This window comes from Scomber scombrus, chromosome 3 (genome assembly GCF_963691925.1).
Source record: "Scomber scombrus chromosome 3, fScoSco1.1, whole genome shotgun sequence".
Taxonomy (NCBI): Eukaryota; Metazoa; Chordata; class Actinopteri; order Scombriformes; family Scombridae; genus Scomber; species Scomber scombrus.
Genome location: NC_084972.1, coordinates 32157837 through 32181439, shown reverse-complemented (window position 1 = coordinate 32181439; position 23603 = coordinate 32157837). Strand labels below are relative to the sequence as shown.

The window sequence follows — 23603 nt, the reverse complement described above, 5'->3', positions numbered from 1 at the left end:
TGCAGAGCTCTCCACTCTGACAGCAGTGTAATCCTGAACAGGATTAGCATGCTAATAGCGACAGGACCTCATCAGGGACTTCACAAAACCTACCTGTGTGTGTGTGTGTGTGTGTGTGTGTGTGTGTGTGTGTGTGTGTGTGTGTGTGTGTGTGTGTGTGTGAGAGAGAGAGAGGTGCGAGATTTGAGAGGGTTTGTGTGAGTATGACAAAGGGAGAGTGTGAATGTCACTGCGTGTGTGTGTCCTAGTGTTTTTAGTGATGAGTCATGTTGTGACTCAGATGGTTTATAATATTTTAGAAAAGTTTGTAGGTTCTTAACAGTCTCTTAAAACACTTAAACATGTGATATAAGAGGCTGAGCACAGTTGAATCCTGGTATTTATACTGTGAATCAAAATGCTGGATGATGTGGAGGCTTTCTTGGTCACCTGTATTAAACCCAGGTGATGAGCAGGGTTGTGCAGTAAAGTGCAGCTACATCATTAACAATGACAACCATATGTTTTATTCATGTTCTCTTGCTGTTATCTAAATAGCTTATTATGCACTATCAGTGTAGTTTCCATTAAACAGGCCTGACTTAATACAACTTTGGCTCTTTTTGACCAAGTAGTCCCAGGAACAATAGAACCCATGAACCTAAACCTACAATGTAAATCATGAACTTAAGTCCCTTAGTTTAAAAGCATTTATGGTTTCATTGCATCTCCTCCTTTTAATGATGCACACAGCAAGAATAATCAACTGTTGGCTGTACGACTGTATGATGTTTGTGCAGAGGTGGACAGATGTTTTACTGTTCTGATACTGAAAGTTATGATTCAATTCTCTCACTTAACCTCTTTGTCTTTATTTCACTTTATTTTTAAACTACATGGGAAGTTTGAACAGCTTCATTTCAACATATCCATCCTTTGTCCTAACATTAATACTAGCTGCTCACACTGTTCACACTGCTCACTGCTCAACCTGGTTGAGTTTTAAACAGGATCAGCAGAGTTCAGCTGCTGGACCAGTCAGCGGACCTGCCTGGTTCTACTGCGGGGGTCAAACCGTGTTAGACTGAGACCGGACTCGACTGGTCTGTCAAAGGCCGGACGGGGTTAACTCGGTTTTCAAGTGTACACATACGTACAGCCGTACACTTTAATGTGTGTTTGGGTGAGGTGAGGTTAAAGTGTGTTTTGGGAAGCGGAATACAATTACAACAGTATGAGGGAGCACATAAATCAAATTAAGTGCGTGTGTTTGTGTGTGTGTGTGTGTGTGTGTGTGTGTGTGTGTGTGTGTGTGTGTAATTGAAATACTTCCTTTGTCTGCTTTGTCAACTTCTTCTTCTCTAATTTACTATGACTGCTTGCTTCAACCAGTTATTTCAGAACAGGAGGCATGGGGTGGAAAGTGTGTGTGTGTGTGTGTGTGTGTGTGTGTGTGTGTGTGTGTGTGTGTGTGTGTGTGTGTGTGTGTGTGTGTGTGTGTGTGTGTGTGTGTGTGTGTGTGTGTGTGTGTCTACGTCAATCTCCGAGGTATTCCAATCTCTCCATTTCCCCTTTGTAGTCACCCCTCTGTCCGAACCGATTGATTCTACTGAGCGGAGACATTTATACAGGCGTTTGTGTGTGTTTTTGTGTGTTTGTTGTCTCGTTTGTTCATGTGTGTTTTTGTTCATGTTGTGTGTGTGTGTGTGTGTGTGTGTGTGTGTGTGTGTGTGTGTGTGTGTGTGTGTGTGTGTGTGACAGCCAATGAAAGGGATTGGTGGCAGCGTTGTTTTCTGTGTTCTCTCATGCAGAACTAAAGGTTACAAGGCAGGTCCCCTATTGATTCATGTTGTAGATAATTAAAGTCACAATAGACCCTTCAGTAAAACACTTCCCCTACTTTAAGACTTTAACAACTCTAACACACACACACACACACACACACACACACACACACACACACACACACACACACACACACACACACACACACACACACACACACACACACACACACGCAAGCTGGAACACAGGGAAAGGAGATTAATGAGGACAATCTCACACAGTAACTGTAATACCCTTCACTCGCTCATTCACTCACTTACTCATTCACTCACTCACTCACTCACTCACTCACTCACTCACTCACTCACTTATTCACTCACTCACCAAAATATTCACTTATTCACTCACTCACCCACTCACTCACTCACTCATTCACTTACTCACTCATTTATTCACTCACTCACTCACTCACTTATTCACTCACTCACTCACCAAAATATTCACTTATTCACTCACTCACTCACTCACTCACTCACTCACTCACTCACTCATTTATTCACTCACTCGTTCACTCACTCACTCACTCACTCACTCACTCACTCACTCACTCACTCACTCACTCATTTATTCAATCACTCACTCACTTATTCACTTATTCATTCACTCGCTCGCTCACTCATTTATTCACTCGCTCACTCACTCACTTATTCATTCACTCTCTCGCTCACTCACTCACTCACTCATTTATTCACTCTCTCGCTCACTTACTCACTCACTCACTCACTCACTCACTCACTCACTCACTCACTCACTCACTCACTCACTCACTCACTCACTCACTCACTCACTCACATACTCTAGGCCCAAGATTACTAAAGTCTATATTGACAACCTTTGCATTTGCTTTTTTGAAGAACACGTGATGCATTTTGGTATCTTGTGTCATTTTTTAGCTGTGTTTTTAAAAAGATTGGATACAAAAAACATTAATATATTAATCAATCAAGGTTTTTAAGGGGAGATACACAGTCTGGAGTGAATTCTGCTCGAGTAGACGACTCCAACAGAAGCAAATTGTAATTATATTTGTCTTAAGACCTTTACAATGTGGGAATATTGGAAGATTTGGACTCTAAAAACCTGATGTTTGCTGCTATCTTGTGAACCGCTGTGAAGTATTTTCCTGCAACAATCACAGAAGCTGCAGGAACGATCTCAATAAGATGTCATGTCGCTTACCTTTATTTATCCACAGCGACACAGAAAATACACCAAACAACATGATAGAGGCAGAAATGCAAAGTACTTGTGCTCCACCAATATGTGTTTAACAGCATTTACGTGGTGACAGGTCTTTATCTTTATTTTTATCTTTTTTAACACTTGCACACTATTTGTCCTCTCTTGTTTTGGTTTCTCTTTGAGCTCTTTTTACTTGTTTAGCACTGCCCTGCTGCTCACACGCAAAACACCAGAAACTTCCATCAAAAGCTTTCAAAGAGACACACACACACACACACACACACACACACACACACACACACACACACACACACACACACACACACACACACACACACACACACACACACACACACAACCTCCGGCCCTGCAACATGCTCCCTCTCTTTGTGAATAAATTTGATCTACGGCACATTCACTGCCTCCTTCACTCTCAATAATTTCCTTTTTTTTGGTCAAAGATTTTGTTGGATTTCTAACCCCAAGGCTCTTCCTACTCTACACACACACACACACACACACAAACACTCAGAGAGTCTCGTAAACACACACGAGCTGTAACTCCCCTGGCTTCCATGAATTTTATATCACTTGAACTAGTTTTATTCAAGCACTAGTAGATGTCCTCTGTATTAATCTGTCTCTCTGTTAGGATTCATTCTCTCACTCTCCTCTATCACCCCACTCTCTACAAACACAAATAAAGTCTTATTCACCTCACACACAAACACTATTTCTTCCTTTTTGGTTTCTTTTACACACACAGACTGTACAGCATCACACACATACACACACACACCTAACCCATCTGTTCCAGCTGTGTGTTATACCCACAAACCCCTGCTTTCTCTTATTATCCAGGCTTATTGGGGTGGCAATAATGGCATTTAGTTATTTAGCCAGTGTTTTTGTTTGCCTCCGGGTGTGTGTATGTGTGTGTGTGTGTTTGTGTGTGTGTTTGTGTGTGTGTGCGTGCACTAGGGGTAGATGGGGGGGCAGATGGCTTATGTTGGCATATGGTTTTAAATGGCTTAATGGGAATATTTAAGGATCTTGGCATGTTAGCTGACAGTGGATTTAATAAGAGTTAACTAAGAGACAAGACATTTAGACACACACACACATGCACGCACACTTTCTGAGTCAGTCCACCCACACACACACACACGCACACACACACTCACACCTTTATTACTGGACTCTCTCGGCATTAAATACACTCTGACTTGCCTGCAAACACATGTACAGTAAGGTTGCCCAAAGACACTCCGCACCCTCTACATGTCAATCGATTTTTTAGCAGTTTGCAGATTTGACTGTCAGCCTCTAGAAAGTATATGTTTTGCATTGTTACGAAATATTTTATAATGTTTAAGCATCATATTAATGCAGATTTGAACTACTGAGTATGCTGTTATGATATTTATTAGTTTATAAGTATGTAAAAATAACTGTAGAAAAGTAAAAAATATAACATTTCGCTCTAAAGAGTAGCGTAGAAGTATCACACATGAGCACACAGCAACATGTCCTCAGTCTGCACCCACACACACACACACACACACACACACACACACACACACACACACACACACACACACACACACACACACACTTGAAACACGCAGTCACACTCGGGATCAGTAGATGTTATCTAAGTGAGCAGTAAACAGACTCTTTAGAGCCGGTCGCCTCAGGGTGCCTCCCTCTGGTTTGTGACTCCGTGGCTCCTGTCGCACTGTGTTAGCTTTGGCTGACATGAAAGGGTCTAATAGCTGCTATTGGTGCCTCGGGGGGAAATGGAAATCTTAACATGAGAAAGACACGGGATTCTGCTTAAATAAGGGTTATCATTGGTGGATGTTGTTATGTGTGTGTGTGTGTGTGTGTGTGTGTGTGTGTGTGTGTGTGTGTGTGTGTGTGAGTGGGTGCATCGAGGCCAGAGAGTTATTTTTGTTGGTCTTGTATCTGCATGTATTTGAAGGTTGAGGGTTTGTGTCGTTTAACCACATGTCTGATTGGATGTGAGCTCAAGCATAAAAAAATCGGTTGTGAACGCATGAATACCCGATAACCTATTTACATATTACATTTTAATATTCATATATTAATTATATATGGTCATAATGTATTTAAAATAAGCAGATAGGCTAATTCTGATGATTGATGACATGAGGTCAACAGTGATCACTTGAAACTGAGTAAAGGAAGCGAAAGGAATATAAAAGCTCACACACACACATGCACACTTCATACTTAACCCTCCTGTTGTCCTCGAGTCAAGGGAGGAAGGGAGGAAGGGAGGGAAGAAGAAGGATGGAAGGGAGGAAGAATGTAGGAAAGGAGGGAAGGAGGAAGGAAGGAAGAAGGAAGGATGAAGGGAGGAAGAAGGAAGTTAAGGAGGGAGGAAGGAAGGAAGGAAGGAAGGAAGGGAGGAAGGAAGAAGGAAGGATGGAAGGGAGGAAGAATGAAGGAAAAAAGGGAGGGAGGAAGGAAGGAAGGACGGAGGAAAGAAGGAAGGAAGGAAGGAAAGTAGGAAGAAGGAAGGAAAGGAGGGAGGAGGGAGGAATGAAGGAAAGGAGGGAGGAAGGAAGAAAGGAAGGACGGAGGAAAGAAGGAAGGAAGGAAGGAAAGTAGGAAGGAGGGAGGAAAGAAGGAAGGAGGGAGGGAAGAAGGAAGGAAATGAGGGAGAAAGGAAGGAAAGAAGTAAGGAAAGAAAAGAAGGAAGGGAGGAAGGAAGGAATGGAAGGAAGGAAGGACGGAGGAAAGAAGGAAGGAATGAAAGTAGGAAGGAGGGAGGAAAGAAGGAACGAGGGAGGAAGGAAGGAAGGAAGGAAGGAAAGAAGAAAGGGAGGAAAGAGAGAGGAAGGAAAGAAAAAGAGAAGGAGGGAGGGAGGAAGGACAGACAGAAGGAAGGAAGGAACAGTCAGAACAGGCGGGGTCAATTTGACCCGGGAGGACGACACGAAGGTTAAAATATCAATTATCAATCAGCTGTGAAGCATTTTGAACTACATGAACTTGTATGAAAGCTGCTTTATAAATAAAGTTTTATGCTAAAAGTTGTTTGAGAGAAATGGAATAAAGTAAAAACATCACCTGAAACACTCAAAGTGGATAAAAACACATTTAATTAAGAAATAATAAAAGGTTATTAATTTAGTGTTTTTTACCAGCGTGCTTTCACCTTTTGAACATTATCACTCCAGTCTTTACAAAGTAATTACTATTATGCTTATTAAATGTTTGTTTTTCTTTTTTTTTTGACAGCAGAACAAATGACATCTTAACTGCTTTGACACAAACAAGAGAAGTCCTTGTAATTTCTGTCAGCTATTAAATGGTTGACAATAACTGTCACTCTTTAAACTGAGAAAAAGAGAATAAATAAGAGGAAAACTGTCATTGGGATGAATAAATAGAGACTTAAAATGACTCAATTAATGTGAAGCAGCATGATTACTAAATGCTTGCTTATTAGATTCATCTTTAATAATAGGGGTTAAAGATTAAGTGTTGAACTTTTTCACATCAAGCACAACTTTGGTGAAGTTTGACACTCAGAATTGTGTTGTTGACCAGCGGTCTTCTCGACAGTGTTGAGTGGGGGGGGGGCCGAGGGACGGAGCTAACGAGCCTGCTAACTGACAGGAGACAAGTTAGCTTTGCCCCTCCGCCCCCTCCAATAAGTCTTTGTTAGTGCCGTCCAGAGGAGAAAATGTTGGAAGGAGAAAACACAACAAAACAGAGGAAATGGAAAGAAACTCAGAGAGCAATTGTGACATACTGACTTTAGTTAGTGTGTTAGCTGTTAGCTCGCATAGCTGCAGGAGTTTGCACATGAGTCTTATCGTTAAGGCTCGAGAAGCAAATATATCAATTAATCAAACTTTATTTATACTGTATAACACCTTTCATACAGACTAGTGTAGTTCAAAGTGCTTTACAGTTACAGTAGCTGATGACAAGCTGATAATAAGAAAGAAAGAACAAACTAAAATAAATAAAAACATAAAAAAACACAAATAATAATGATAATAATAATAATGATGATGATGATATATTATAATAATAATAAACATGTTAAACAAGGAATAAAAACAAAGAATAATTTATAGACAAAATTGGAGACCAATGCATGCAAGATACAATAATTAAATACATAAAAATAATTAAATAAGAAATAATAAGAGAAACGGTTTTATTAAAAGTCAGAGTAAAAAAAAAAGTTAAAATAGATAAAAAAAATAGTACATAGATAAAATAGAAGATTAATAATAATAAGGAGTTTAATAAAGCTGGACTAAAACTAGGTTAAGAGAGATTAAAAGCAAAATAAAATTGATAAGAAGATAAAACTATAGAATGATAATAATAAAGAAGACAAAAAATACTTTAAACTATTAAATCATAATTATTATAAAATATATCATAAAAAGAGATGTTTTTGTATGTAGATGTAGTTTGGCTTGTGTACAAGTATCAGTAATGACACTAAAAGTGGAAACATCTCATACTAATCATTTGAAAATGAAGTTTTCCATTTTCCCCGACAGATAAATTAATTTATCACTCAGTTAAACTGGTTCATTCTCACCAGAGTGTGAATGAGTTGTTTTTTTTGCAGCAGTTGACAGCTGGATGGAAACATGTTTGTTCATCACAGGAAATCAACAAACAACAAAAACAAACAAATGATGCTGTAAAGGGAAATGTGTGTTAACTCTGTAAGTAAGCTCAACTTTAAAAAAATAAATAAATATTGATAGACGTGGCTGCTGACGTTATTGGAGTAATGCGATGATTGAAACGCTGTGGGCTACTTGTTCTATACGTATATATTTATATATATGAGCGAAATGCACGCTCGAGTTATCATATCAATATTTTATCATATCGGTTACAGCAATGTTAATTAGCAGAGATGAAGGGATTCTGCTTGTTTTTGGTGTCACACTAATACATGCACGCACACCAAGGCTAATATACATGTATTGCACCCACGCCTGCAGCTACGACTTATACAGTCACACACACACACACATGCACACATGCACACGCACACACACACACACGCCCATTTTCCCAATCAAACCAGAGTAGCAGTGTTATGTTTTCATTATGCTAATTTTCTGACACTGAACATGTGTGTGTAATTATGTTTGTGTGTGTGTGTGTGTGTAGATGGGAGGTGTCGTACTGATTTTGAAAACTAGATCAGGGGCATTCACACACACACACACACACACACACACACACACACACACACACACACACACACACACACACACACACACACACACACACACATTCACCTACCGCTGTGAGCCACTTCTCCCTCTCATCCCCTGACAGTGGTCTTAAAATTGCAGATCTGATACTGAATATTGATGCAGGGTCCCCCCCCCCCACACACACACACACACAGACACACAGACACACACACACACACACACACACACACAAAAAAGCCTCCCTCGTCTGTTTATAACTCTGTTCTAATGAGATCACTTTGATTTCTTTTCATTTCTAATGAGATCTGTGAACAACAAGGGGGCGATAAAGGCTAATTATCTCAGTATTGATTAATTTATAACAACTATTTTCATATCTGTAAGAAAAATTGTGTTTTTCCTAGTTTTCACCCTCTGCTGGAGGTTGTTTTTCAAACAGAATACAGATAAGAAGGAAGATGTTTTTTTACATTTTATTTCCCAGTTGATGTAAGTCTTGCTTGAAGAAACATCATCAAAATTATACCATACATTTTGTAGCATTTTGTATTAAAGGGCATATGTGTTTTGAATGGTGTTGACTGTGTGTGTGTGTGTGTGTGTGTGTGTGTGTGTGTGTGTGTGTGTGTGTGTGGTCAGTCTAGTAAGGTACAGTAGTAGGAGGTCAACTAAAGAGGCTTGAAGTCAAAATGAGTAATTTATGTGCAGTGTTACATCATATAGAAGTGGTTGATGCACCTGTCTCCAATATAAATGTTCAGTTTCCTCCTTCCTTCCTCCCTTCCTCTTTTCCTTTCTCCCTCACTCCCTCCTTCCTTCTTTCCTCCCTCCTTCCTACTTTCCTTCCTTCCTTCTTTCCTCCATCCTTCCTTCCTTCCTTTCCTTATTTCCTTTCCTACTTTCAATCCTCCCTCCTTCCCTTCCTTCATTTCTTCCCTCCTTCCTACTTTCCTACTGTACCTTCCTTCTTTCCTCCGTCCTTCCTTTCCTTCCTTCTTCCTTCCTTCCTCCCTTCTTTCCTCCATCCTTCCTTCCTTCCTTTCCTTATTTCCTTTCCTACTTTCAATCCTCCCTCCTTCCCTTCCTTCATTTCTTCCCTCCTTCCTACTTTCCTACCTTCCTTCTTTCCTCCGTCCTTCCTTTCCTTCCTTCCTTCTTCCTCCCTTCCTCCCTTCCTCCCTTCCTCCCTTCCTCCCTTCCTCATTTCCTTCATTCCTTCCTCCATCCCTCCTTCTTCCTTCCTCCCTTCTTTCCTTCCTCCCTTCCTCCTTTCCTTTCTTCTTCCTCCCTTCCATCCTTCCTTCTTCCTTCCTCCCTTCCATCCTTCCTTCTTCCTTCCTCCCTTCTTTCTTCCTTCCTTCCTTCCATCCTTCCTTCTTCCTTCCTACCTTATTTTCCTTCCTCCCTCCCTCATTCCCTTCCTTCGTCCTCCCTCCCTCCTTTCCTCCATTTCATTGAATTTTGTCATATGATTAATGTGCAGAATGTCAAATGTTACGATTTTGAAAGTGTTGCCTCTTAACTCCAGTATGTGAGATGTTCAAGAGACATAAAGCTCTGTATATCCACACGGGCAGCATATTTATAGTACTATATAAGTTAATAAAACTACTATTTTATTGAATATCAGCGTTAAATCACATTTGCCGCTGAGATATTTGTCTCATAAATGTCAAACACGAGAGAAAATGCCACAGTATGCTTTGTGGACATGCTGAAGGGTTTATAAGGGAGAAGAAGTCCTCAGGCTTCTGGTCTCATTATAATATACAAGCCTGTTATAGTTGGAAGTCAAAGTTTTTCTTTTTTTTATTGATGAGGTTTAAATTGACAAATGTGCTCTGTGGAGCTGACAGCAGCGAAGAAGCAGATGAAAAAAAAAAAAGTAAGCATTAAGTGATTTCATGAATAAAGCAATGACGTTCTCCCATTTCAAATGCTTCAAAACAAATTAAAATGGTTGTGTGTCAAAGCATATGTCTAATTAGGGAAGTGTGTGTGTGTGTGTGTGTGTGTGTGTGTGTGTGTGTGTGTGTGCAGTGCTCTAGGCTAGCAGTGAAGGCTAATGCGGTGGAAAATATGTCTTAGCTGGGCCATGAAATAACGATGAGACTCTGTGACTTAATCATGTTGACACGTAGTAGAGCTTTCTCTTCATGTGTCCCTCACTTTCTCTCTCTCTCTCTCTTTCTCTCTTTCCTTCTCTCCCTCCCTCTCTCTTCCTCTCAGCTATCCTCTCTTCACTGATAGACTGTGACAGTGTCTGTCTCGCGCTGGCTCTTTCAATTCAAGCCGATAACATAATTAGTGTTTTTTTTTGTTAACAACACCAAAGCAGCTTTTTTTTTTTTAAAAAGCTCAGTTTTCAAAACCAAAAGAAAAAAAACAAACTTTACCATATTGAAATGATTAAAGACGCAGTTTAAAAACTTGGACTGAGGAGTAGAATATAATCATAAATATAGTGAATCAAAGAGGTTATTAAGATGTTTTTCATTGTATCAAACCCAATTTTTAATTCTGTTTAGCCACAGGCCACTGCATTTATTTGCTTCCTGTAATTCCCTCTCTCTCTCTCTCTCTCTATATGTATATATATATATATTATATATATATATATATATATATATAATAGTTTTAATTGATACTGGCGGAGTCTAACGCGGAAATCAAAATGCATACCCACACGCAAAGGATTCACAGTGAAAGTGAAAGCATGTTCTGGATGTCATGTATGCATTACATGTTAAATGAAGTTTGGAAGAGAAGGAATGCATACTGTTGACTGCCATCTTTATTAACCCTCCTGTTGTCCTCAGGTCAAAGAAGGATAGGAGGAAGGGAGGAAATAAGGAATGAAGGAAGGGAGGAAAGGAGTAAGGAGGGATAGAGGAAGGAAGGAAGGAAAGGAGTAAGGAGGGAGGGAGGAAGGAAAAGAGGAAGGAAGGAAGGAAGGAAGGAAGGAAGGAAGGAAGGAAAGGAGTAAGGAGGGAGGGAGGGAGGAAAAGAGGAAGGAAGTAAGGAGAGAAGGAAGGAAGGAAGGAAGGAATGAAGGAAGGAAAGAAGGAAGGAAAGGAGTAAGGAGGGAGGGAAAAAGGAAAGGAGGAAGGGAGGAAGGAAGGAAAGAAGGACAGAGGAAAGAAGGAAGGGAGGGAGGTAGGGGGAGGAAAGAGAGAGAAGGAGAGAGGGAGGGAGGGAGGGAGGAAGGGAAGGAAGGAAGGAGGGAAGGAAAGAAGTAGGGAGGGAGGAAAGAAGGACAGAAGGATGGAAGAAAGGGGGATGTAGGAAGGAAAGAAGGATGGAAAGAAAGAAGGAAGGAAGGAAGGAGGGAGCAAGGACAGACGGAAGGAAGGAAAGGAGGAAAGAAGGAACAGTCAAAACAGATGGGGCCAATTTGACCCGGGAGGACGACATGAAGGTTAAGATTGTAAACGTTGATTGAACTATACACCACTGCATTATATTTATATGCATCTTTTTCTCGCTGTCTTTCTTTAGGTGGCTGCACATTCGAGGACTCCTACAGCAGCTGTGGTTACAGCGTTTCACTGGGAACCAATGGATTTACCTGGGAACAAGTCAACTCCTGGGAGAAACCCACCATGGACCCCCGCCCTGCCTACAGGTAGGATTCAACATCCGTCTCTCTGCCTTTCTACTTTCTATTGCTGCAGGACAACTATCAACTTTTTAACCCTCCTGTTGTCCTCGAGCCAAGGAAGGAAGGCAGGAAGAAGGAAGGAAAGAAGGGAGGAAGGAAGGAAGGATGGAAGGGAGGAAGAAGGAAGGGAGGAAGAAGGAAGGAAAGGAGGGAGGAAGGAAGGAAGGAGGGAAGGAAGGAGGAAAGAAGGAAGGAAGGAAAGAAGGTAGGAGGGAAGGAGGGAGGGAGAAAGGAAAGGAGGAAGGGAGGAAGGAAGGAAAGAAGGACAGATGAAAGAAGGAAGGGAGGGAGGTAGGGGGAGGAAAGAGAGAGAGAAGGAGGGAGGGAGGGAGGAAAGAAGGGAAGGAAGTAAGGAAGGAAGGAAGGAAAGGAGGGAGGAAGGAAGGAAGGAGGGAAGGAAGGAGGAAAGAAGGAAGGAAGGAAGGTAGGAGGGAAGGAGGGAGGGAGAAAGGAAAGGAGGAAGGGAGGAAGGAAGGAAAGAAGGACAGATGAAAGAAGGAAGGGAGGGAGGTAGGGGGAGGAAAGAGAGAGAGAAGGAGGGAGGGAGGGAGGAAAGAAGGGAAGGAAGTAAGGAAGGAAGGAGGGAAGGAAAGAAGGAGGGAGGGAGGAAAGAAGGACATAATGATGGAAGAAAGGGGGATGTAGGAAGGAAAGAAGGAAGGAAAGAAAGAGAGAAGGAAGGAAGGAGGAAAGAAGGAACAGTCAAAACAGACGGGGACAAACTATCAACCTTTACTCATGATTCATCAGTGAAAGCACCGACACAGATTTTGATCGCATGGCTGGTTTATAGTCCAAACTAGTTGGACCAGTTCTGTTCCAGTCAGGGCCAGATGGTGTTGATAAAATCAAGCTGTGAGAGATGTTTAATTATTCAAGTCATTTCTCTTCTGATCCAGTCACTGTCACCATACTACAGATCAAGACACTGTGGAGTGTTACTGGTTGAGTTGAATGCTAAAATGAAAGTTCATGTGAAACTTTTTGGAGTTGCCTAGTGACTCATGAAGACTTAAAAAAACCTAGTTCTCATGCATCTGGTGTCTAGTCTTTGCTGTTTCGGACTATTCAACTTCAAAACCAATCGGATTCACTTTTGCTGGTTAATACTGATGCACATTTGTCAGAAACCCCTTTGTTGTCCTCTCAAAAATGAGGTATAATATCATTTAAATGAGGCCTATTGGCCATCATTTCTCAAAATATGTGTAAAACCTGTGATATTAAGTTGGCTAAAAAGGTCTAACACAGAATCGGGTGATCTTTTTAACCCTAGTGACTCATGAAGACTTATGCATCTTGAAAAAGTATGCATCTGGTGTCTAGTCTTTGCTGTTTTGGTCTATTCAACTTCAAAAACAATCAGATTCAACATTGCTGGTTTATACTGATGCATATTTGTCAGAAACAAAGCTTTTAATGTTAACCCTTTGTGTTTTCATTGGTTCAATTTGGGCATTTGGACTCAAAAATCCGGTATAATATCATTTAAATTGGCTATAATGTCTCAAAAATATGTGTAAAACCTGTGATATTAAGTTGAAATTGGATGATAATTTAAACCTTTTGCTTTATAAACAGTAGGACAGAAATTGCACAGTCTCCAGGAAGACAACAGGAGGGTTAAGCATCTCTATTTTCAACCGGTTTCATCTCAGAAATGGCAAAACAATTTTGGTTATATTTGCTGTTTCTTCTAAAAACATTTTGAGTTATTTACCATCTGGTCAAGTAGTCATTTTCAAGCAATCATGTTCTAAGTGCTGAATCCAAGAAAAATTGTTGATGCTTTTTTGTACTTTTGTAGAAAGCTTCCTTTTTAAAACTATTATTCTTTATTGAATTGGGAAGGAAAATTGGCTCTTGGTTGGATAAAGAGGCACGCAATCATTTCACCAATCATTGTCAGCAGTGTTAGCTACGCATGGGGCAAATAAACCACTTTAACATTATTTCAGTGGTAGGATAAGCAGTTTTTGTTGTCGGCATCAAGGAAAAAAATACGTTTAACATGCTCACTTCTCATCTTTCTCTTTACATCTTCATCTCTTCTTCCCTCCATCTGAGTTGGCAGTCTTATATAACTCAGTAGACAGATCGTGACGTTACCATAGCTTGGTGTGCCTCTCTCCGCCTGTCAAACGCCAAATGGCAATCAGAAACCCGTCTCATTCTCTCTCACACTTATGGCCTTTTGTTCTCTCTCTCCGTCGCCCACTCTCTCGCACACACACACACACACACACACACACACACACTTGTCACCGAATCTATCTCTATCTCTCTTTTTCACACTTTCTGTCTTGTACATTTCTGAGCTGTTTACCTCGAGTCACCTTCTCCTACTTGCTGGATTCACTTATTTGACTGACGTGGTTGTTTATGACTGTATTTCTAAAGCAATGCAAATTAGTAAAAAAGCCAATAAGAGCATCTACTCTTCCCTTTAATTATTTAGTATAATGCATTAATCTGCCAAAGTGTTCAATATGTTGACTATATCTAACAATGATAATCTGATAATCTGCAATGATAAGTCGATTAACCGACTATTGTGATTGATAGTTTTAAGTCATTTTTTTAAGATTCTCAAATGTGGATCTATTAACTTATTACAGTACACTGATTATGTCAGAGTTGTGGACTATTCGTTGGGGTAGAACAAGACATTTTAGGAAGTCATCTGGAGGGCTGAGTATCGGTACTTAATACCTTTAAAGTATCAACAGAAAAAAATCGATACCAAGTAACATTTAAGCGTCTCCCATCAAACGATACCTGCAATCGGTCGTTTTTGCACCCATAGCTAGGAAATAGGATTATTTGTGTGGACTTGCTCACAGCCAATCAACGCCAGCGTTCTTCGATTTAATGCAACATGTGATTGTCTGAAAGTCTTCATGGTTTGAAGACTTTAAAAATGCATTTGTGTAAAAATCTAATTATTTATATATAGAGGAGTGGTGGCTATTTATACAATTTAATGCTTCTATTCACATGATGGGTATCGAATGGGGTACTCAATTGGAATTAGTATCACTTTAAGGGTAGTTGTAATCATACTATTGGTATCATAATTTTTTAAATGATACCCAGCGCCAGTCATCTTTATTTTTGGGAAGCAATGATTGAGATTTTTCAACCACTTTCTAACCTTTTTGGCACCAAAAGTCTTTATAGTTTGAAGACTTTCAAAATGCATTTGTGTAAAAATCAAATTATTTAGATATGGAGGAGTGGTGGCATTTTATACAACTTAAAGTTTCTATTCACATGATGGGTATCAAATTAAGTACTCGATTGGAATTTAAGAGTACTTGGATTGGTACTGGTATTATAATTTTTTATACGATACCCAGCCCTAGTCATCTTTTAAGGAAGCAATGATTGAGATTTTTCACCCAATTTCTAACATTTTCGGCACCAAACTGATCGATTAATCAAGACAATAATCAACAGATGAATCAATAATGTAGGTAATTGTTAGTTGCAGCTATAACATAGTTTGTTTTATGCTTTTACTCTTTTGAGGATATTATGATTTGACAGGTTATGGTATAGTTATAGTTGAATTGTTTGGTGTCTCATTGATTTTTGATTCCTTTATTTTTACTATAAGTTGGTTTTGGATAGTTTATCTTCCAGGGCTCTGCTGCATGTCGGTCTTTTTGCTTTCTTTTTATTGTAGATTGTTATTTTACTGCTGGTCAGATTATGGTGTTAGGATGCTGACTGTGAATGCACTCAGACAGAATGTGTTTAGGTTGGCGATATAATAACATGCAGAGCTGCTGCCAAAAAGGAGATCTGTGAAAACACGACTCCCCAAAGACCCTGCGATTGACTCAGCTGCTCTAACTTCTTGTTCCCACTCTTGTTGACAGTTTTGTTGAAGTTGTTTGTGGATGGAGGGAAAAGGGACGCAGACCTTGCCAGCTATCTTCATCTCCCTGTTGGCTCATACAATTCAAGCCAATTTAAAACTAGCTCCGTTATTAAAATCACCACCAAATAAAGTTTCTTTTTCACGTGCTCCCTTTCTCTCTAACCGTCCATCGTATCGCTCTCATTCTGCACTCACTGATGCTCTAACCCTCTCTCTCTCTCTCTCTCTCTCTCTATCATATATTATCTCTCAGTCATGTCAATTATTGCTCTCATACATCATCATCATCTCCACCCTTCTCCCTCTTCTCCCATCATTGTCTCTGACATGTCAGAAGTAGTGGAGCGAGAGATCTGTCAGCCGCAGCCTCCGCTCACCAGACCCAGATCTTGTACTGAAGATCTGATACGACTGAACGGGCATGAGCACCACGCCAGTCCGTCTTTCTCTCTATCTTTATATGTCTCGTGTCAGTTATCTGTCTCATCTCACTTTGCGGGCCGTGGTTGTCAGGGGCGATCGCCATCACGGCCTTTAAGCCCCCCTCATCATAGACAACTTATCGACTGCATGCCGCCCTGACAGCTATAGATCTGATAAGGCAGGACAAGAACAAATTTGTCTGCCAGTCTCTTTGTCCGTCTCTCACTCTTCTTTTTTTCTGACACTTCTGCTGCTGTAGTCGTACTCATACTGGACCATGGATGGATATATTACATTTTCAGTACCATGTGGTATTAATCAAAGCAATGGATGTGAAAAAAGATGCACAACTGTTAAATGTTCATATATATATTAAATTAAAAGAGAAAGTCTGGGCTTTAAATGTACTATTTTAAAGTATTTTAAGAACTTTATGATTGTCTTTAATTGATCACATATTTGAAATGATGAAAATCGAATGCAGCTGAGTTGTGTCGTGAAATATTGTCACATCAAATTCGAGGTAACTGCGGGGTTTGTACTGTACAACAATGTAGTCTGATTGTACTATTATGAGAAAAGACAAGCTGTTTTGTTATAGTGTGTTTATAAAAGCAGTGATCAGAGATAGTGATAAGCACCTAGTTCTACAAAGAGACATTTGACACCTTAGTTATTGTAAGCAGATCAAATATCCGGTAAGGGAGGGATTCAGTTAAAAAAAACTAGTTAAGGCTCAGTTTAAAAATGTTTAATTCTTTAACCCTCCTGTTGTAGGAAGGAAGGGAAGAAGAAGGAAGGAAGGGAGGAAGAAGGAAGGAAGGAAATGAGGAAGGAAGGAAGAAAAGGAGGAAGGAAGGAAGGAAGGAAGGGAGGAAAGGAAAGAAGGAAGGGAGGAAGGAAAGGATGGAAGTACGGAGGAAATAAGCAATGAAGGAAGGTAGGAGGGAGGGAGAAAGGAAAAGAGGAAGGGAGGGAGAAGGAAGGAAAGGAGGGAGGGAGGAAGGAAGAAAGAAGGAAAGGTGGGAGGAAGGAAGGGAGGAAAGGAAAATAGGAAGGGAGAAAGGAAAGGAAGGAAGGAAGGACGGATGAAAGAAGGAAGGAAGGAAGGTAGGAGGGAGGGAGGAAATAAGGTAGGAGGGAGGGAGGGAGAAAGGAAAAGAAGGAAGGGAGGAAGGTAGGGGGGAGGAAATAAAGATAGAAGGAAGGAAGGAAGGAGGGAGGGAGGAGAGGAAAGAAGGACAGACAGAAGGGAGGAAAGAAGGAACAGTCAAAACAGACGGGGTCAATTTGACCCGGGAGGACGACACAAAGGTTAAAGGGTAAAATCTTGTGTTTCTCCTCCATGATTACTGTAATTACCTCCAGTATGAATACAGCATGTATGTACATTCATGCAGACTAAGCTTTCTTGCCTTCTTGTCTCTTAGCCTCCATTATCGACACAGTTCTCATGTAATCCTCTTTCTCACCTCACCTCCATGATATTGATGAGGCGGATACAGTCATCATGGAGCGTGACCCACACACTCGACAGCTTGTAGAAGTGACAAGATTGGATAGGCGCTACTACTCTCTCCATCTCTCTCTCTCTCTCTCTTCATCTCCATTTAGACATAGTTGTCATATAGTCTATACTCCTGACAGATTATAGATCTCAGGGGTAGTCATGATTGGATTGGAATGAATCCTTTAAGTTCTCCGCTCATCATCTCTGTATTGGCACGATATGGATATAATCTGCCGCCATGACAACTTATAGATATGACAAGATTGGATGGATGTAAGTGCTTCCCCCCTCCCCCGCCTGCCTCAGTCTACATATGGACATAATATTGTAAAAGTCTCTATTCTTTAGAGCTCATAAATGGGGATGTAAAAACCTGTTTTTGTTCAGTAAGTATTATTAAAAAAGCTTGTATTTTTGTTGGTTTAATATAATTTGAAATTAAATTTGCACCATTTTTTACCAAATGTGTGAGATTGTACAAAGAGCTGTGACACACATTCATAAATGCACACCTCTGGTATTCAAAGCTGAGCTCTAACTAGCCTTTTTTCTCAAAATAGCAATAAATATGAGCTACTGTATGAAAGAAAAAAAAAAACATGCAACTGCGGTACATTTTTGGCTTTTTCTATATATTACCTGGCTGCTACTACACACACACACACACACACACACACACACACACACTCGAATCCCACACCTCTCCTCTTATTACCTTCAAACCTCAGGCTGAGCGAGACAAACTCACACGAGCAGCAAACATCAAACATCAAAGCCAAGTTGACGTGTTCAGCGCCGTTCATCAACACGGCCACAATCTGAAACGTTAAAAAAATGATGATCAGAGGATGAGAGAGAGAGAGAGAGAGAGAGAGAGAGAGAGAGAGAGAGAGAGAGAGAGAGAGAGAGAGAGAGAGAGAGAGAGAGAAGAGAGAGAGAGAGAGAGAGAGAGAGAGAGAGAGAGAGAGAGAGAGAGAGGAGAGAGAGAGAAGAGAGAGAGAGAGAGAGAGAGAGAGAGACGGGGAGTTATTGAGAAAGATGAATAGTTAAGATATAGAGAAAAACAGAAAAATATCATAGTGTGTTGTACTTCAGCATTATCAGCATTTGAAAGCCCAATCAAAGAAAAGTGTGTCTGAATTGATGTGTGTGTGTGTGTGTGTGTGTGTGTGTGTGTGTGTGTGTGTGTGTGTGTGTGTGTGTGTTTGTGTGTGTGTGTGTGTGTTCATATTAATACAGTATCAAAGAATAAGAGGGACAGCATACAATGTGGAGAAAAACTTTGTTAACCCTCCTGTTGTCCTCTGGTCAAGGAAGGAAAGGAGGAAGGAAGGAAGGAAGGAAGGAAGGGATGGAAGGAAGGAAAGAAAGGGAGTAAGGAGGGGAGGGAGGAAGGAAGGAAGGAAGGAAGGAAGGAAGGAAGGAAGGAAAGAAAGAAGTAAGGAAAGAAAGGAGTAAGGGAGGAGGGGGAGGATGAAAGGAAGGAAGGAAGGAAAGAAAGGAGTAACGATGGAGGGAGGAAGGAAGGAAAGGAGCAAGGAAGGAAAGGAGGAAGGAAGGAAGGAAGGAAGGAAAGGAGGGAGGGAGGGAGGGAGGGAAGAAGAAGGAAGGAAGGAAAGGAGGGAGGGAGGGAGGGGAGGGAGGAAGGAAGGAAGGAAAGGAGGGAAAGGAGGAAGGAAGGAGGGAACAGTCAAAAGATGTGGGGTCAATTTGACCCGGGAGAGGACTACAGGAGGGTTTAAAGCACGCAGTTAGAGGAAAAAAGAAAATAAATAAATAAAAGGACAGACTAAAAAAACGGAGTAACGGAGTGAAAGTGAGATAACAACTGACAGGAAGCACAAGAAGACTGAGAGATATCCTACACCTTGCAGTGGAATACAAAGAAAGACTTCACAGAGCCGATGTAAACGGGAAAACAACACAAAAGATACTGACAAAGGCAGACAGACAGTCATCCAGGAAAGATAGATGGAGGGGACAGAAACTGTGAAAGAAAACAACAACAAGAAAAAAGGAGAGAAAGAAAAGAAAGAGACACAAAGGCAGCAGAGACAAACTCACAGATTGACACAAAGGAAGAGAGAGTAGTTTTTGTTAAGAGTCTGTCTATTAAAAAAAAAGAAGAAGAAGAAAAAAGCAATTTCCAGGACACACAATTGAAAGTGAGTAAATCATTTAAAAAAAAAAAAAAGTTGTGTTTAAAAAGTTTCTTGTAGTAGTGCGGGTGAAGGAAAGACTCATGTATAAAGTTGTTAATGTTAACATGCTGGCAAAAAGTTTTAATAAAGATCTAATACTTTTGTTTTTGTCCATCTAATTAAGTCAGGTGCTCACTGGGTAGTTAGCTTTTTTCATTTGTTGACTCTGAGGCTAAAATATTAAGCTGAATATTGAGAGCTAAAACAGGGTAAACTTAGTTGTGTAGCTCTTTAGTACTAAATGTCAGTGAGTTCAGTACTATGAGTAACTTTAATAATTCAATTTAAAACTTTATTAAGGGCACAGCTCTTAAAATACAAAAGAATATAACATAATATAAACATGTTACATTACACAGTCAGTTGGTTCAATGTCAAAACTATCATCCAAAGGGAATGATGTGTGTCACATGCCATTGATTAAGTACATCAATATTGCCCATTATACTCTATTTTTTTAAATTAATAACTTAAAAGAATAATCTAAGTGGTGAGATTATGTTTTGAAAGCAGCAGATTAAACAGCAATTCATTATTTTTTACCTTGTAGATACAAGGACCAATGATATAGTTAAAACTACACTGAAAAGTAAGCAACAAACTAGTAAATATAACATCTACAGTTAACGCTAACATTGCATTGAAATACAAAACAGCCTTTTCGTGACAACGCTGGAGATAGGACAGTGATGGAAGTGTTGCAGCATTGTAAATAATAATGGTGCATTCAGACAGAACTCAAAGCAACTTTTCATCTTGCACCATCATGCAAACTTGATTACTCGATAACTAATGTTTATTCACTCCAAACACTCAATGTACCAACTGCATGCTAGCTGTTAAACTAGCTTACAATACATTGTGTTTGCAGGAGCGTGTCTATGTGTTTGTGTTCAGTTCAGCTACTAAATGAACCCTGACCTCATCCAAAACTCTCTTATCACTGTATGTTTATGAAGCAGATTCACAAGCTTCAGGATATAAGCAGACTTTTCACTCAAGTTGAAACATTTTAATTTCAATTTGCACCACCCTGAACAAACTCACATCGTGCCTTTGCATGCACTTTATATATGATTGTGTTGGGTCTGAATTCACTTTGCTAGTCTGAACATGTAGGTATTAGTGAGCCAAGTAGCCTAGATATTAGTCTGGCAAATCAACTAGTATTATTGTTTTAAGGTCAAAGATAGCTACAGCAAGTTTCAAGCTAAAAGGATTAAACGCACAGACCTAATTGACCAGATTTTGGGGACTTACGAGCTCATATCTAAAATCAACAGAGCTGACATTTCAAAACTGAGATGAGAATTGAAATATTCTATTCAAGTCGAGAGCTTTCATTATTGCAGAAATCCTGCTATTGTTTTTTTTTTTGAGCTAGATGTGAAATGCTTTTAGTGTCACAGACAGGAAGACAAAGAGAGAGACGGAAGGGCTCAGGTGGGGAACGGACTGAGCTTCAATTCTCCCACAGAGAGTAATCAGAGAAAGAGTAGATATCATTCACTCTTATTTCTCTCTCAGGTTCTCGGGTCATCTCTTACAAAAGCCCCCATCCCCTCAGACACTGTGTGTGTGTGTGTGTGTGTGTGTGTGTGTGTGTGTGTGTTTCCACTTCCCTCTGGTTTCATATCATATATTTATTTGTCTGATACTGTCTTCTGTGTAGAAAACCCCCATCTGGTGCGTATAACAGCACTAGAGTGCCAGATGTGTGTCAATATAACGACAGAAATGTTCATTTGTGGTTTGAACAGCAACAAAAAATCTCCTTCAAGCCTTTTTGTGAATTAAAATCATATTATATAGGATTCTTCTTTAAAAAACAACAACAATATATAGACTTATACAAAGTAATCCCTCTCAAGCATCACTTATGACCCACTAGACGTATGTGGCGGTGTTCACATCTGCACAGACTCTGCCTGTATTGTATTATTTTCTTCTCCCAGAAGGGAAATGAGACAGTTGCAGCAGCTGAGACAATGAAACGGACAAAAAAGAGAATATAAAAATAGTATTCAACGTAATATGAAGGGTAATTACAAAGGGAAGGAAACACTATTAAAAAATAACAAGAAGATAAAAGGTCTTCGCTGACAGGCTTATAAGTGTGAGATGATGATGACTATTTACAGTATCAGATACAAGTTAGCTTTAAACAGAAAAAAGTAAATTGTCTTGGTTTAATATAATAAGATATATAGATGGATGTAAGGAATATAGTAAGATGTTTAAATGCTTGTTTAGATTAACATGCTAAAAATGATTATAGATTTTGATGCATACTAGAAATCACTGGATTAGATCAATATAGCACCAGTAGCATTGTTTTGACTAATTGTTATGCATGTATAGTATATATTAAAAAAACTAACAAAAAATCTGTAACACTGAGTTAAAGTTATGGTTAACACACAACTGCATCTCTTCTATATTGATCTGGAAGGGAGGAAGAAGGAAGGAATGATGGAGGGAGGAAGGAAGGTAGGAGGGAGGGAGGGAAGAAGGAACGAGGGAGGGAGGGAGAAAGGAAAAGAGGGAGGGAGGGAGAAAGGAAAGAAGGGCAGAGGAAAGAAGGAAGGGAGGAAGGTAGGGGGGAGGAAAGACAGAGAAGGAGGGAGGGAAGAAAGGAGGAAGGAAGGAGGAAGGAAAGGAAGGAGGGAGGAAGGAAAGGAAAGCAGGAAGGAAGGAATGAAGGAAAAGAATGAGGTAGGAAGGGAGGAAAGAGAGAGAGAAGGAGGGAGGGAGGAAAGGAAAGGAAAGCAGGAAGGAAGGAAGGAAGGAAAATAAGGAGGGAGGAAGGGAGGAAAGAGGGAGAGAAGGAGAGAGGGAGGAAGGACAGACAGAATGAAAGGAAGGAAGGAAAGAAGGAACAGTCAAGGAAAGGAAGGAGGGAGAAGGAAAGGAAAGCAGGAAGGAAGGAAAATAAGGAGGGAGGAAGGGAGGAAAGAGAGAGAGAAGGAGGGAGGGAGGAAGGACAGACGGAATGAAAGGAAGGAAGGAAAGAAGGAACAGTCAAAACAGACGGGGTCAATTTGACCCGGGAGGAACGACACAAAGGTTAAAGCCTTAAAGTGTAAAACCTTCCATCACAGGTGAAACTGATGAGCGAGTTAGATGTTAACCAAGAGTTGATTGTACACACCTACACAGTCTGGGACTAAAGGTGTCTAATCAGTCACAAGTGAAAACACCTGCGTGGGTGTTTGAGGCTTATAATAGCCTTCAAACATGCACATGTGAAGTGTATGTCATGCTATATGAGTGCATGTCGACTGTGTGCATGTCTGCAGATTAAACTGGGCCTGAGGGTGTAAATACGTTGATTCAGAGGATTGGATGAGACGTTTCCTCACATCATGGCTCGTCCTCCCGGGTCAAATTGACCCCGTCTGTTTTGACAATTCCTTCTTTCCTCCTTTCCTTCTGTCCTTCTTTCCTCCCTCCTTCCTTCCTTCCTTTATACCTTCCTCCTTTCCTTTCTTTCCTCCTCCATCCTTCTCTCTTTCTTTCCTCCCCCCTTCCTCCCTCCTTTCCTTCCTTCCTTCCCTCTTTCCTCCCTCCCTCCTTTCCTTCCATCTTCCTCCTTCCATCCTTCCTTCCTTCTTCCTTCCTCCATCCCTCCTTTCCTTCCAGCTTCCTCCGTCCTTCCTTCCTTCCTCCCTCCTTTCCTTAC

General features: G+C 40.4%; 1 protein-coding gene across 1 annotated transcript in view; it reads left to right on the top strand.

Moving 5' to 3' along the window:
* ptprt (protein tyrosine phosphatase receptor type T) overlaps positions 1–23603 on the top strand; it is a 422469-nt gene that overhangs the window by 51365 nt on the left and 347501 nt on the right. The window contains 2 exon segments of the mRNA XM_062414593.1: positions 11739–11848; positions 11850–11865. Coding sequence (XP_062270577.1) covers positions 11739–11848; positions 11850–11865 — 126 coding nt within the window.